The sequence below is a fragment of the Aegilops tauschii genome, chromosome 1 (genome assembly GCF_002575655.3).
Source record: "Aegilops tauschii subsp. strangulata cultivar AL8/78 chromosome 1, Aet v6.0, whole genome shotgun sequence".
Lineage (NCBI taxonomy): Eukaryota > Viridiplantae > Streptophyta > Magnoliopsida > Poales > Poaceae > Aegilops > Aegilops tauschii.
The window spans coordinates 43,282,271-43,294,940 of record NC_053035.3 but is presented as its reverse complement, the minus strand read 5'-3'; the positions used below and the strand labels follow the sequence as shown (position 1 = coordinate 43,294,940).

The window sequence follows — 12,670 nt, the reverse complement described above, 5'->3', positions numbered from 1 at the left end:
GCATGTGCAAGAAAGTTGAGAGGGTTACGGCAAAAACTGGATGCATTTCGTGTACAAAACGGACAATCTCTTTCGAAGTATCTGGATTTCATACGGAAACTCGTCTGTTACAAAGGGATTTCATTTTTTAAAACTTATTTGAACTCCTGACTTTTTGTGTGTTCAAAATGCACCATTCAAAGCCACATCATCAATTTTCAACCCTTTCTAACTTCATTTGTTATTTTTCATGCATTTACTGATTATTTTGAGCTATAAGACCCTAAAATTGAAAAGCATTTCAAATGAACTCTGAAAATGTTGAAACTTGGCATGGTATCATCATTTCATCCACATAGCATGTGCAAGAAAGTTGAGAGGGTTACGGCAAAAACTGGATGCACTTCGTGTACAAAACGGACAATCTCTTTCGAAGTATCAGGATTTCATACGAAAACTCGTCTGTTACAAAGGGATTTCATTTTTTAAAACTTATTTGAACTCCTGACTTTTTGTGTGTTCAAAATGCACCATTCAAAGCCACATCATCAATTTTCAACCCTTTCTGGCTCCATTTGTTATTTTTCATGCATTTACTGATTATTTTGAGCTATAAGACCCTAAAATTGAAAAGCATTTCAAATGAACTCTGAAAAGGTTGAAACTTGGCATGGTATCATCATTTCATCCACATAGCATGTGCAAGAAAGTTGAGAGGGTTACAGCAAAAATTGTATGCACTTCGTGTACAAAACGGACAATCTCTTTCGAAGTATCAGGATTTCATACGGAAACTCGTCTGCTACAAAGGGATTTCATTTTTTTAAACTTATTTGAACTCCTGACTTTTTGTGTGTTCAAAATGCACCATTCAAAGCCACATCATCAATTTTCAACCCTTTCTGACTTCATTTGTTATTTTTCATGCATTTACTGATTATTTTGAGCTATACGACCCTAAAATTGAAAAGTATTTCAAATGAACTCTGAAAAGGTTGAAACTTGGCATGGTATCATCATTTCATCCACATAGCATGTGCAAGAAAGTTGAGAGGGTTACGGCAAAAACTGGATGCACTTAGTGTACAAAACAGACAATCTCTTTCGAAGTATCAGGATTTCATATGGAAACTCGTCTGTTACAAAGGGATTTCAAATGAACTATGAAAAGGTTGAAAGTTGGCATGGTATCATCATAATAGTTGTGGAGAGAAAGTCTTCAGTTTTTCTTCGCTTGTGTCCTTTCCTTATTGCGCCATAACCATGGATAATCTTCATCATTTATCAGGATGCTTGGGTCAGCCTTGACTTTGAAGGGAGGAATTTCATGAAACTTTTCATAATCTTCGGACATGTCTGACTTGCCCTCCACTCCCACGATGTCCCTTTTTCCTGAAAGAACTATGTGGCGCTTTGGCTCATCGTATGATGTATTCGCTTCCTTATCTTTTATTTTTCTCGGTTTGGTAGACATGTCCTTCACATAGATAACCTGTGCCACATCATTGGCTAGGATGAACGGTTCGTCAGTGTACCCAAGATTGTTCAGATCCACTGTTGTCATTCCGTACTGTGGGTCTACCTGTACCCCGCCTCCTGACAGATTGACCCATTTGCACTTAAACAAAGGGACCTTAAAATCATGTTCGTAGTCAAGTTCCCATATGTCCACTATGTAACCATAATATATGTCCCTTCCCCTCTCGGTTGCTGCATCAAAGCGGACACCGCTGTTTTGGTTGGTGCTCTTTTGATCTTGGGCGATCGTGTAAAATGTATTCCCATTTATCTCGTATCCTTTGTAAGTCAATACAGTCGAAGATGGTCCCCTGGACAACGAGTACAGCTCATCACAAATAGTGTTGTCACCTCTGAGATGTGTTTCCAACCAACTACTGAAAGTCCTGATGTGTTAACATGTAATCCCGTCGTCGCACTGCTCCGGGTGTTTGGAGTGTAGACTCTTCTTGTGTTCATCGACATACGGGGTCACCAAGGTAGAGTTCTGTAGAACTGTGTAGTGTGCTTGAGACCAAGAATATATGTCCCTGCATATTCTTGAGTCCCCTCCAAGCGTGCCTTTTCCAGTCAGTCTCCCCTCATACCGCGATTTAGGAGACCTATCTTCTTAAGGCCAGGAATGAAGTCAACACAAAACCCAATGACATCCTCTGTTTGATGGGCCATGGAGATGCTTCCTTCTGGCCTAGCGCGGTTACGGACATATTTCTTTAGGACTCCCATGAACCTCTCAAAGGGGTACATATTGTGTAGAAATACGGGGCCCAGAATGACAATCTCGTCAACTAGATGAACTAGGACGTGCGTCATGATATTGAAGAAGGATGGTGGGAACACCAGCTCGAAACTGACAAGACATTGCACCACATCACTCCTTAGCCTTGGTATGATTTCTGGATCGATCACCTTTTGAGAGATTGCATTGAGGAATGCACATAACTTCACAATGGCTAATCGGACGTTTTCCGGTAGAAGCCCCCTCAATACAATCGGAAGCAATTGCGTCATAATCATGTGGCAGTCATGAGACTTTAGGTTCTGGAACTTTTTCTCTGGCATATTTATTATTCCCTTTATATTCAACGAGAAGCCAGTCGGGACCTTCATACTAAGTAGGCATTCAAAGAAGATTTCCTTCTCTTCTTTGGTAAGAGCGTAGCTGGCAGGACCTTCATACTGCTTTGGAGGCATGCCGTCTTTTTCGTGCAAACGTTGCAGGTCCTCCCGTGCCTCAACTGTATCTTTTGTCTTCCCATACATGCCCAATAAGCCTAGCAGGTTCACGCAAAGGTTCTTCATCACGTGCATCACGTCGATCGAAGAGTGGACCTCTAGGTCTTTCCAGTAGGGTAGGTCCCAAAATATAGATTTCTTCTTCCACATGGGTGCGCGTCCCTCAGCGTCATTCGGAACAGCTAGTCCACCGGGACCCTTTCCAAAGATTACGTGTAAATCATTGACCATAGCAAGTACGTGATCACCGGTACGCATGGCGGGCTTCTTCCGGCGATCTGCCTCGTCTTTGAAATGCTTGCCTTTCTTTCGACATTGATGGTTGGTCGGAAGAAATCGACGATGGCCCAGGTACACATTCTTCCTGCATTTGTCCAGGTATATACTTTCAGTGTCAGCTAAACAGTGTGTGCATGCATGGTATCCCTTGTTTGTCTGTCCTGAAAGGTTACTGAGAGTGGGCCAATCGTTGATGGTTACAAACAGCAACGCGGTCAGGTTAAATTCCTCCTGTTTGTGCTCATCCCATGTACGTACACCGTTTCCATTCCACAGCTGTAAAAGTTCTTCAACTAATGGCCTTAGGTACACATCAATGTCGTTGTCGGGTTGCTTAGGGCCTTGGATGAGAACTGGCATCATAATGAACTTCCGCTTCATGCACATCCAAGGAGGAAGGTTATACATACATAGAGTCACGAGCCAGGTGTTGTGATTGCTGCTCTGCTCTCCAAAAGGATTAATGCCATCCGCGCTTAAACCAAACCATATGTTCCTTGGGTCACGTGCAAACTCAGCCCAGTACTCTCTCTCGATTTTTCTCCACTGCGACCCGTCAGCGGGTGCTCTCAACTTCCCGTCTTTCTTACGGTCCTCACTGTGCCATCGCATCAACTTGGCATGCTCTTTGTTTCTGAACAGTCGTTTCAACCATGGTATTATAGGAGCATACTACATCACCTTCGCAGGAATCCTCTTCCTGCGGGGCTCGCCGTCAACATCACCAGGGTCATCTCGTCTGATCTTATACCACAATGCACCGCATACCGGGCATGCGTTCAAATCCTCGTATGCACCATGGTAGAGGATGCAGTCATTAGGGCATGCATGTATCTTCTGCACCTCCAATCCTAGAGGGCATACGGCCTCCTTTGCTGCGTACGTACTGTCGGGCAATTCGTTATCCTTTGGAAGCTTCTTCTTCAATATTTTCAGTAGCTTCTCAAATCCTTTGTCAGGCACAGCATTCTCTGCCTTCCACTGCAGCAATTCCAGTACGGTACCGAGCTTTGTGTTGCCATCTTCGCAATTGGGGTACAACCCTTTTTTGTGATCCTCTAACATGCGATCGAACTTCAGCTTCTCCTTTTGACTTTCGCATTGCGTCCTTGCATCGACAATGACCTGGCGGAGATCATCATCATCGGGCACAACGTCTGGTTCCTCTTGATCTTCAGCAGCTTCCCCCGTTGCAGCATCATCGGGCACATCGTCTGGTTCCTCTTGATCTTGAGCAGCTCCCCCCGTTGCAGCATCACCGTATTCAGGGGGCACATAGTTGTCATCATCCTCTTCTTCTTCGCCGTCTTCCATCATAACCCCTATTTCTCCGTGCCTTGTCCAAACATTATAGTGTGGCATGAAATCCTTGTAAAGCAGGTGGGTGTGCAGGATTTTCCGGTCAGAGTAAGACTTCGTATTCCCACATTTAGGGCATGGACAACACATAAAACCATTCTGCTTGTTTGCCTCAGCCACTTCGAGAAATTCATGCATGCCCTTAATGTACTCGGAGGTGTGTCTGTCACCGTACATCTATTGGCGGTTCATCTGCGTGCATTATATATAATTATGTGTGTCAAAAGTAAGAAACCAGACAAGTATCTATCTAAAGTAAGAAAATAGAAAGAAGATAAGAACAAGAGGCTCACCACGATGGTGCCGGCGACGAGATCAGCGCGGGCGATCGACGGCGGTGAAAACGGGGACGGGGCGTGACGGACCGCTAAATCTAGACAAATCTCGGGAAAAATGGAGCTCCGAGGTCGAGCTTCGAGAGGAGAAAGCTTAACTAGTGTTGCTCGGGCATTTCATCGAACACCTCATGTGCATAGGAGGTGACCTAGAGCACCCAAATGCCCTCCCCTTGCTGGCCAGAAAAAACAGAGCACTGTGGAGTGCTCTGCCGCGGCGACGGGTATATATAGGCAACTTATTTGTTCCGGTTCGTGGCACGAACCGGTACTAAAGCCCCCCTTCTGACCCGGTTCTAGGCACGAACCGGTACCAATGGCTGTGGGCCAGGAGCGCAGCCCATTGGTCCCGGTTCATACCTAGAACCGGTACAAATGGATCCAGACGAACCGGGACCAATGCCCACGAGGCCCCGGCCGGCCCCCTGGGCTTATGAACCGGGACTAATGCCCCCCATGGGTCCCGGTTCGTGTAGAACCGGGACTAATGGGCTGGGCAGGCCCGAACCAAAGCCCTGTTTTCTACTAGTGATAGTAAAATGGACTTTTTTCATTGATAGCTACTTGATACAAGATACAAGGTTTCAAAGAAAGATATGGGTTAGAGGAGAAGAAAACGAAGAGATTGGGAGCAGAGAGAAACACGGAGGGGAATAGCATCAGCCGATTCTAAATTTTTTTGATGCCTTCTTTGTTGCTCCCTCGGCCATGTATAAGGTTGATGCGGTGGCTTCTTGAGACTTCCATTGTTTATGTTTTAGAAAATACTAAATAAATATATTATGAAAAAACAATTTTGTTAATTTTGTTAAACTGTTCATGCAGTGTAAACAGATATTCGTCGACTTCTATAAAAATGTTTGTATCATTCAAAAAATGTTCACATGTTTCAATAAATGTGTGACACGTTTTTGAAAAAATATACAATGTAGAAAAATGTTCATGTAATTAAAAAAAGTTTCGCACCATTAATAAGATGTATGTTACATTTAGATAAATGGTCACACGTAAAAACTAGATGATGCACACGCTTTGCTGCGAGAATCCTATCAAAATAATTGTATTAATATTTGCTAAAAAAAACAACTAAAACTAATGCAAATGTAACTGCGTTCTTGATTTACATTGTAGATAACAAAATGTCATTATCTAGCAAACATGTAAACCATTAACTACATAGGTATGCTTCAAGTATTTGACACATATACCATATATAGATGTACAAAAATTAATTCAAACAATATAACTTATGAGTAGCATGCATGGCTTCCTAGGGGAAAATATTAGTGCTACGGTCGATCTCATGATACGCTGCTCCACGACCCCATGGTCCGTTGGATCTGCATGCAAGGGATGGGATCAAAACTCAGTTATCTTTTTACATACACCCCCTTGGTACATTTGCGTCTTGCCCCCGGAAGGCCTTGCAAAATCACAACAGATCTGTACTGAACTAAGCATCCTTTTTTGTACTGAACTAAGCATCGTGGTGGGTCAGTTGCTCCAGCCAACATCTAGTGTCGATAAAAAAGGACAGATTAAGCAAACTTACACCAGATTATTAGGAAGACATTGCAAGCACACGTACATAATTTATTTTCTGCAACAGATTTCTTCACTGAATGCAATAAAGAGATCAAGTGCAGATATGCTAATACTTTTTCAGGATGAGTTGCTCAGTAAGTAGAAGTAGAAGAAATTGTACTGCCACCTGTTTGCATTCCTACCATCCTGAAAGCAGGACTATAGCAAGGCAATGGTAACACACTAGTCAAGACCACTATCTGATCACAAGGCAAGCTCAGAGAATCCATTCGTAGCATCAAAAGATCACTGGAAACAAAATCACTTCAACAAGTAAAGGTGCACCACATGCTGACATCTTTTGTCTTGTAGTACTTCACAAATTCACAAGAGTACCACCTGGTGACCGTACAATATATATACAAGAGTTGGTTCACAAATTTACAAAGCTAAACAATACAACTTTACTACAGACCACTTGATGAGTCTTACTCTTGTTGTGCACCATCTAGTGACGGGCACAAACCTGACAAAATCAACAATTATAACCTAAAAAAACTTCTGAAAAAACCATACAACATTGATTATGAAGAATGTTTACAACACTTTTGTGATGCCAAATAACCTCCATGCATGTCGCACATCTAATTCCCCTATTGATTTTGCTGTTTCTTGACCTATAAGACCATGTAAATAAAAAACTTTGTTGCTTTACCACAACATGACATGCAAGACACAACCAAACGAGTTAGTCTGTTGCTGACATGTTCTAATCGTGTCAATTTTCTTGGCTGGCTGGTATTCCGAAATTGTGGTGACTGGTCCATGAGTTAGTCAGCTCTATGTCGAAATTTATCTGTACTTGGCATGAAGAGAACATGTGTGTGAGGCTGACATTCTTGCAAGTGAACGGACCTCTTAAGATGCTTGTCTCTCGTGTCAAAACTTAGGTTACAAATGAACTGAATGCCTGCCTGCAAATTTTGTGGTGATGTGCTCACAAAATTAATGTCGCTACAGTAAATTAATGTCGCCACAAATCTAATATCATGGCATGCTTGGTGAAAATCAAATATGCAAACATTTATTTCGATATCAGCCAGCAGCACTGCCGGAACATGTCAAAAAAGTGAAGCTTAATTCTGCCAGGAATTAGCTATAATATGTAGAGGTGGCGTAACAACTTCGAATGGCAAGAACTCGGACACCGGTACTAGACTACCCATACATAGATCAAGAAAATTTCTTGATGTACATTAGTTCTACACTAATCAGTGGCTCCACAACGATAGCTATATGCTAAAGGGAAAAAAATAGCATAAAATAAAAATCACACTGATGAGAGGACCACCGATACATAATCTGTTTTCAGAGCAAAAAATGCACATTTAAAGACATGCTTTCCTTTGCATAAGTTTTACCTGATTTTCTCGAATGGTTGCCTAGTTGAAAAGGATTGTCCTAGAAACAAAAAGAAAGTGTGATAGTTGGGGAAACAATTTTTTTTTACGGAGAGGTGAGAAAAAGATGAATCGATGAGGACGTACACAACGAAGGGAAGGGATCGAAGACACATGAACTTCTCTGTGAATTGCTAAGTAACCAAGGGTGTTATTTATATATTCGCTAGATGGAGGTGAGCCTATTCAATCCTGTCCCTACAGTCTGATCCCACGCACGAAACTGCCTCGGAGCAGCGTGGCATATTCTGGGCCGGAGCACCAGATATGCACTCGGCTTCCTAGTGTTGTGTGGTTGTATGTAAATTAATGCAAAAAATGACAACCTATGATTGACATGCATAGGTGTTTATGTGTCATGGTTGCATGCTTAGAAAAGTTAGATAGTGGGCTGCATGAAATAATGTAACTTGTGGTTTTTGATTGACATGCATATGCGCTGATGTGGCATGGCTGCATGCTTAGAAAACTTACTCCCTCCGAACAAAAATAATTCAAACAATATAACTTATGAGTGGCATGCATGGCTTGCTAATGTAGTATGGCTGCATGGCTAAATTAATGCATAAAAATCACAACTTATGATTGATAAGCATAGGTGTCGATGTGTCATGGTTGCACACTTAGAAAAGTTAGATAGTGGGCAGCATGAAAAAAATAACTTGTGATTTATGATTGACATGCATAGGTAATGATGTGGCATAGTTGCATGTTTAGAAAACTTAGATCTCTTCTTATGCACATGTGCTTAGATGAGGTGCTAAATACATTAAAAAGTTCAGCACTAAAGTTCTTATAATGCATAAGTGCTTAACTTTTTGTAGCTAAGCTTCTTCGTTTAATTATTTTAGCAACTAAACCCCTCCATGAATCGATAAGATTCCTTCATTTAAATGTTTAGCCTAGCTTCACGTTTTTGGTACTGTTTCTTCCTGTGTCACCAAAGTGCTCTCTCTCTCTCTCCTCCTTAATTGCTTCGCCATGTCATTTTTTCGTTTATGTGGAATGCTTAGCACATGTACATCGTGTAGCACTGGGAAGATCCTTAGGTAGTGGATTGTACCAATTTAGGAACAGAGGATACGTTTGTGACATTTTAAAAAATTGTTTATACAATGGAAAAAAATATCGTATCATTCAAAAAAAATGTTTGAACATGTATTTGAAAATTTAATTTATGGAACATGACAAATTTACTCATGGAACATGGCAATTTACTTTTTGGACCATGGCCAATTTACTTCATGAACCATGGCAATTTTCATTTTTGTATCATGTCAAATTTTTACTACCACGACAACTTATTTTTTGGTATCATGTCAAATTTACTTCAAGGATTATGACAAATTTACTGAAGAATCCTTGGTATTTTGTTTTTGTCTTCTATCATGAGAAATTTATTTTTTGCACCAAGGCAAGTTTACTTTTTTCTGCAAAATTTATTTGTACACACCAAGGAAATTTTCATCGTACATCCCACGATGAATTTTGTTTTTGGTACATCATATTAGAACATGTCAAAAATTTAGCACCACTTGTTCCGGATCTCGATCCATGAGATCACCGTGCAGCCTCCCTAGCCACACACCTTGACACATCGCAGTGGCAGCTGCAATATACTCTATTGCATCAACTACGGGTGCTTTACTCTTCTTGCTCAGTTCAAGACGAGGTTTCATTGAAGCTTCAATTAGATTGCAATCTTTCATGCCACAGTTTTCAAGTATCTTCCTTGTGTATGCCTCCTGGCATAGTGTGATCTCCTCTATCTTTTGATGTACCTTTATCCCTGAGTAATAGCTCAAAAGACCTAGATCATCCATCTTGAAAAGCTCTTTCATTTGTAGCTTGAATTCTGCAATCACCTCTTCATCTGCTCCAGTAATCAATAGGTCGTCGACGTAGATGCCAACTAGTAGACGATCCCTTCCTTCACCTCTCTTTTTCATCGCATGCTCTAGTGGGGCTTTCTCAAATCCAAGAGAAATCATCGTTCGATCAAGTTTGATGCTCCATGCCCGAGAGCCTTGGCGTAGCCCGTACAAGACTTTGTGTAGCTTCAGTACCTTGTGTTCTTCTCCCTTTTTGATGAATCCCGGTGGTCGGCTCACATAAACGTCTCCTTCTAACTCTCCGTTCAGAAACGCGGATTGTACATCCATGTGATGTATATTCCATGATTCTTGAGTCGCAAGAGCTAGCAGTAATCTCACCGATTCCATCCTTGCAATGGGAACAAACACTTCTTCGAAATCCACACCTTCCTCTTGCACGTACTCTTTGGCTACTAGCCTCGCTTTGTGCTTCACGGACCCATCGGCATCTTTCTTGATCATAAATTCCCACTTCAGATCCATGATTTTTTTCATTGTTGGGAAGATTCACAAGCTCCCATGCATTATTGTCGTGGATCGACCTTAACTCTTCTATCATAGCATGACGCCAACACTCCTTCATATTTGCGTCCACAAATTCCGCCGGTTCCTCGGCGCTTGCTAGACACCGTCGCCCACTCCCGTTCATCATTACCGGGTCAATCGTTCAAAGAGTATTCCTCAGATATGGGTGTAACACCGGCTGTAGATGTTTGGGTGTAGGTGATGTTCTTTCCTCCACATGCGCTGTCGACGTCCCTGCTGGACTGTTCGGCAACACCGCAGCTGTAAATGAGCTCTCGCCCACACACAGGCCACCAGGCGAAACCCCATGCAGGCCACCAGGCAATGGGCCTTGCCCATCACCACCCGCGTTTTGGCTTCTGTCCTGGTCCAGCTCCTCTTCTGACCCGTCACATAGGTCTGTGTCCACAATACTGCTAGATAGACTAGCTCCCTGGTTCGCTTCTCTCCCATCTGAAGACTCCACTTTTGGTCCATCTTTTCTTTCTGGACCGTGCCCACTTTCTAGCCCACATATTAGACTTTCACATAGTAGTGACTTTCCTCCTGGTAGAGCTGTTGTGCATGTCTTGTACGTGGTGTTCCTGCCTTGGGTTGCTGTTGTGCTACTACCATCGCCAGCAACTGGGCTGCCATGCGTGCTTGCTGAGAGTGACGCGGTGTGTGACACGATGCCTGCGCTCACCACGCTATCTGACACGGTGTACACGACGCCGCTCCTTGCCGTGTCTGCCGCCATGTGCGCGCAATGCTCTCCTGGTCCGAGTGTAGTTCGTCATGCGTCTCGCCTCGCCTGGCAATCTTTTGAACTGCTCTTTCGGTCGCAGCTAACCTCTCTTGGACACACCACACAAAGACTACCTCTTCATGGTCGTGCACATGCAGCGATCGCTGCATCCGATCCAGCAAAGTTAGCACTTAAGCCCGTAACTTCGACATAATCTTCGGAATCACCACCCATGTTCGTAGCGTCGACGCGAGTTTCCGAACCATAATCTTGAGAGCAAACTTTTTCTTCACGGAGCACGACTGTTTCTTTAGCCGACGCTTGAAGAACTGGATCCTTCTTATCCATGAGTTCGCACATCAACATCATGTTACTTTCATCTCCTTGCTGGGCCATGAACGCCTTCTGCTTCGGTGCTTCCTCGCGGTCAGCCTTGAAGTGGCAGAGGAGGCCACAGTTATAACACCTCACTTTCCTGATGTCAAACTTTCTCCTCAGTGGTGGTGCAGCCTCATCCTCTGAGTCGTCGTCCGAGTCGGCGAAGTTCTTTCTCACCGAACGCTGCTTCCCCTTCTTCTTGCTGTTGCTAGTGGATCTACCTTGCTTTTCTAGAGCGATCCACTGTGCCTTTGTGAGCATCACAAGCTCGTTGTTCCTCCCGTCCCCAAGACTATACCGCATACGCTCATCATGAGCCTTGTACCGTTCGACAAGATCGTCGATGGAGAGAGTCGCGAGATCGAGGCACTGCTCGATCGCCGTGACAATTTGCAGGTACCGGGGAGGGGCCGCACGCAAGAACTGTCGGACAACCGAGGTCTCCGTTTGGTTTTCTCCAAGCGCGCGAATCCGATTGACGAGAGTAGCTACCCGTGAAGCGAACGCATCCACGGACTCATCGTCGCCCATGACCAAAGTCTCGTAGTTCCTTAGGAGAGTTTGGAGATTGGCTTGCTTGACGCGGGTGTGTCCCTCGTACATGAGCTTCAAAGTATCCCATGCCTCCTTCGCCGTTTCTTTGGCGATCAGGTGTTGGAGGACATCCATCGGCATCACCGAGTAAATCGCCGACGCCGCTTGCCGATCCTTCCTGTGCTCGGCTCCCTCCTTCTTGAATGCGTCGCCTCCTGGGTCGACCGCGTCCCATAGCTCGTTGGTGCGGAGACCACACTCCATGAGGGCCTTCCAGACCCCGAAGTTCTCGCGATCAAATTGTGGGTACGACGAACTCGCCGGAGCAGCAAATACTTTAGCCGCACCGGAGTACTCCGCCAGCTGCTCATGATCCTCCGTTACTAGAAGATCAACCTTACTCTGATACCAATTGTTGGCCCAGATCCGACGCCGAGTACTTTCCGGCGACGGTGATACGACCGACGACGAACGACGATGACGAACGGAGCTCGCTGACGAACTTAACGAAGTGCTTTACGCCGAGATGCACCGATCAACCGCAGTGCAAAGCTAGCCTCCTTTAGCTAATCTTGCTCTTGATCGATCAAGCGACGTAGTTGCTGCAAGCAACACAAAACAGCACACGTACATACACAACGGCCAGCCGGCCGGAAGCACGCACAAGTATAACCGATGTATTGCCACAGGAACGTTTTGTCCCTGGTGATTACTTTATTGCTTCAACTCACGATTTTGTTACAAGGGGATATGTGACTATATATACTAGCTAAGCCAACTAGTACTAGTCCTACACGGTGCTTGTTTAGGAATCCTACACGGACACACACATATACGTTCACGGCAAGGACACGGACGTGATCGTGTTTAACTCCAACAAAAGTTAGGTCTAAATATCAGTTTATTAAGCTTGGTAGTAGTCACAAGAAACCCTTGGGAAAG

The 12,670-nt window shown here is 43.9% G+C and overlaps 1 protein-coding gene and 1 pseudogene across 1 annotated transcript; both read right to left on the bottom strand.

Annotated features, from left to right (window-relative positions):
- Positions 1–9,681, bottom strand: part of LOC109734501 (uncharacterized) — a 197,000-nt pseudogene extending 187,319 nt beyond the window's left edge.
- A 1,273-nt stretch (positions 9,682–10,954) lies between these two features.
- On the bottom strand, positions 10,955–11,992 carry LOC141027356 (uncharacterized). The gene has a single exon (XM_073504364.1). The coding sequence runs from the start codon at positions 11,990–11,992 to the stop codon at positions 10,955–10,957; it is 1,038 nt and encodes a 345-aa protein (XP_073360465.1).
- Positions 11,993–12,670: the final 678 nt, after the last annotated feature.

What these genes read in the sequence shown, in the direction of transcription:
- LOC141027356 (XM_073504364.1), bottom strand. Translation starts at nt 11,992, where the DNA reads ATGGAGTGTGGTCTCCGCACCAACGAGCTATGGGACGCGGTCGACCCA.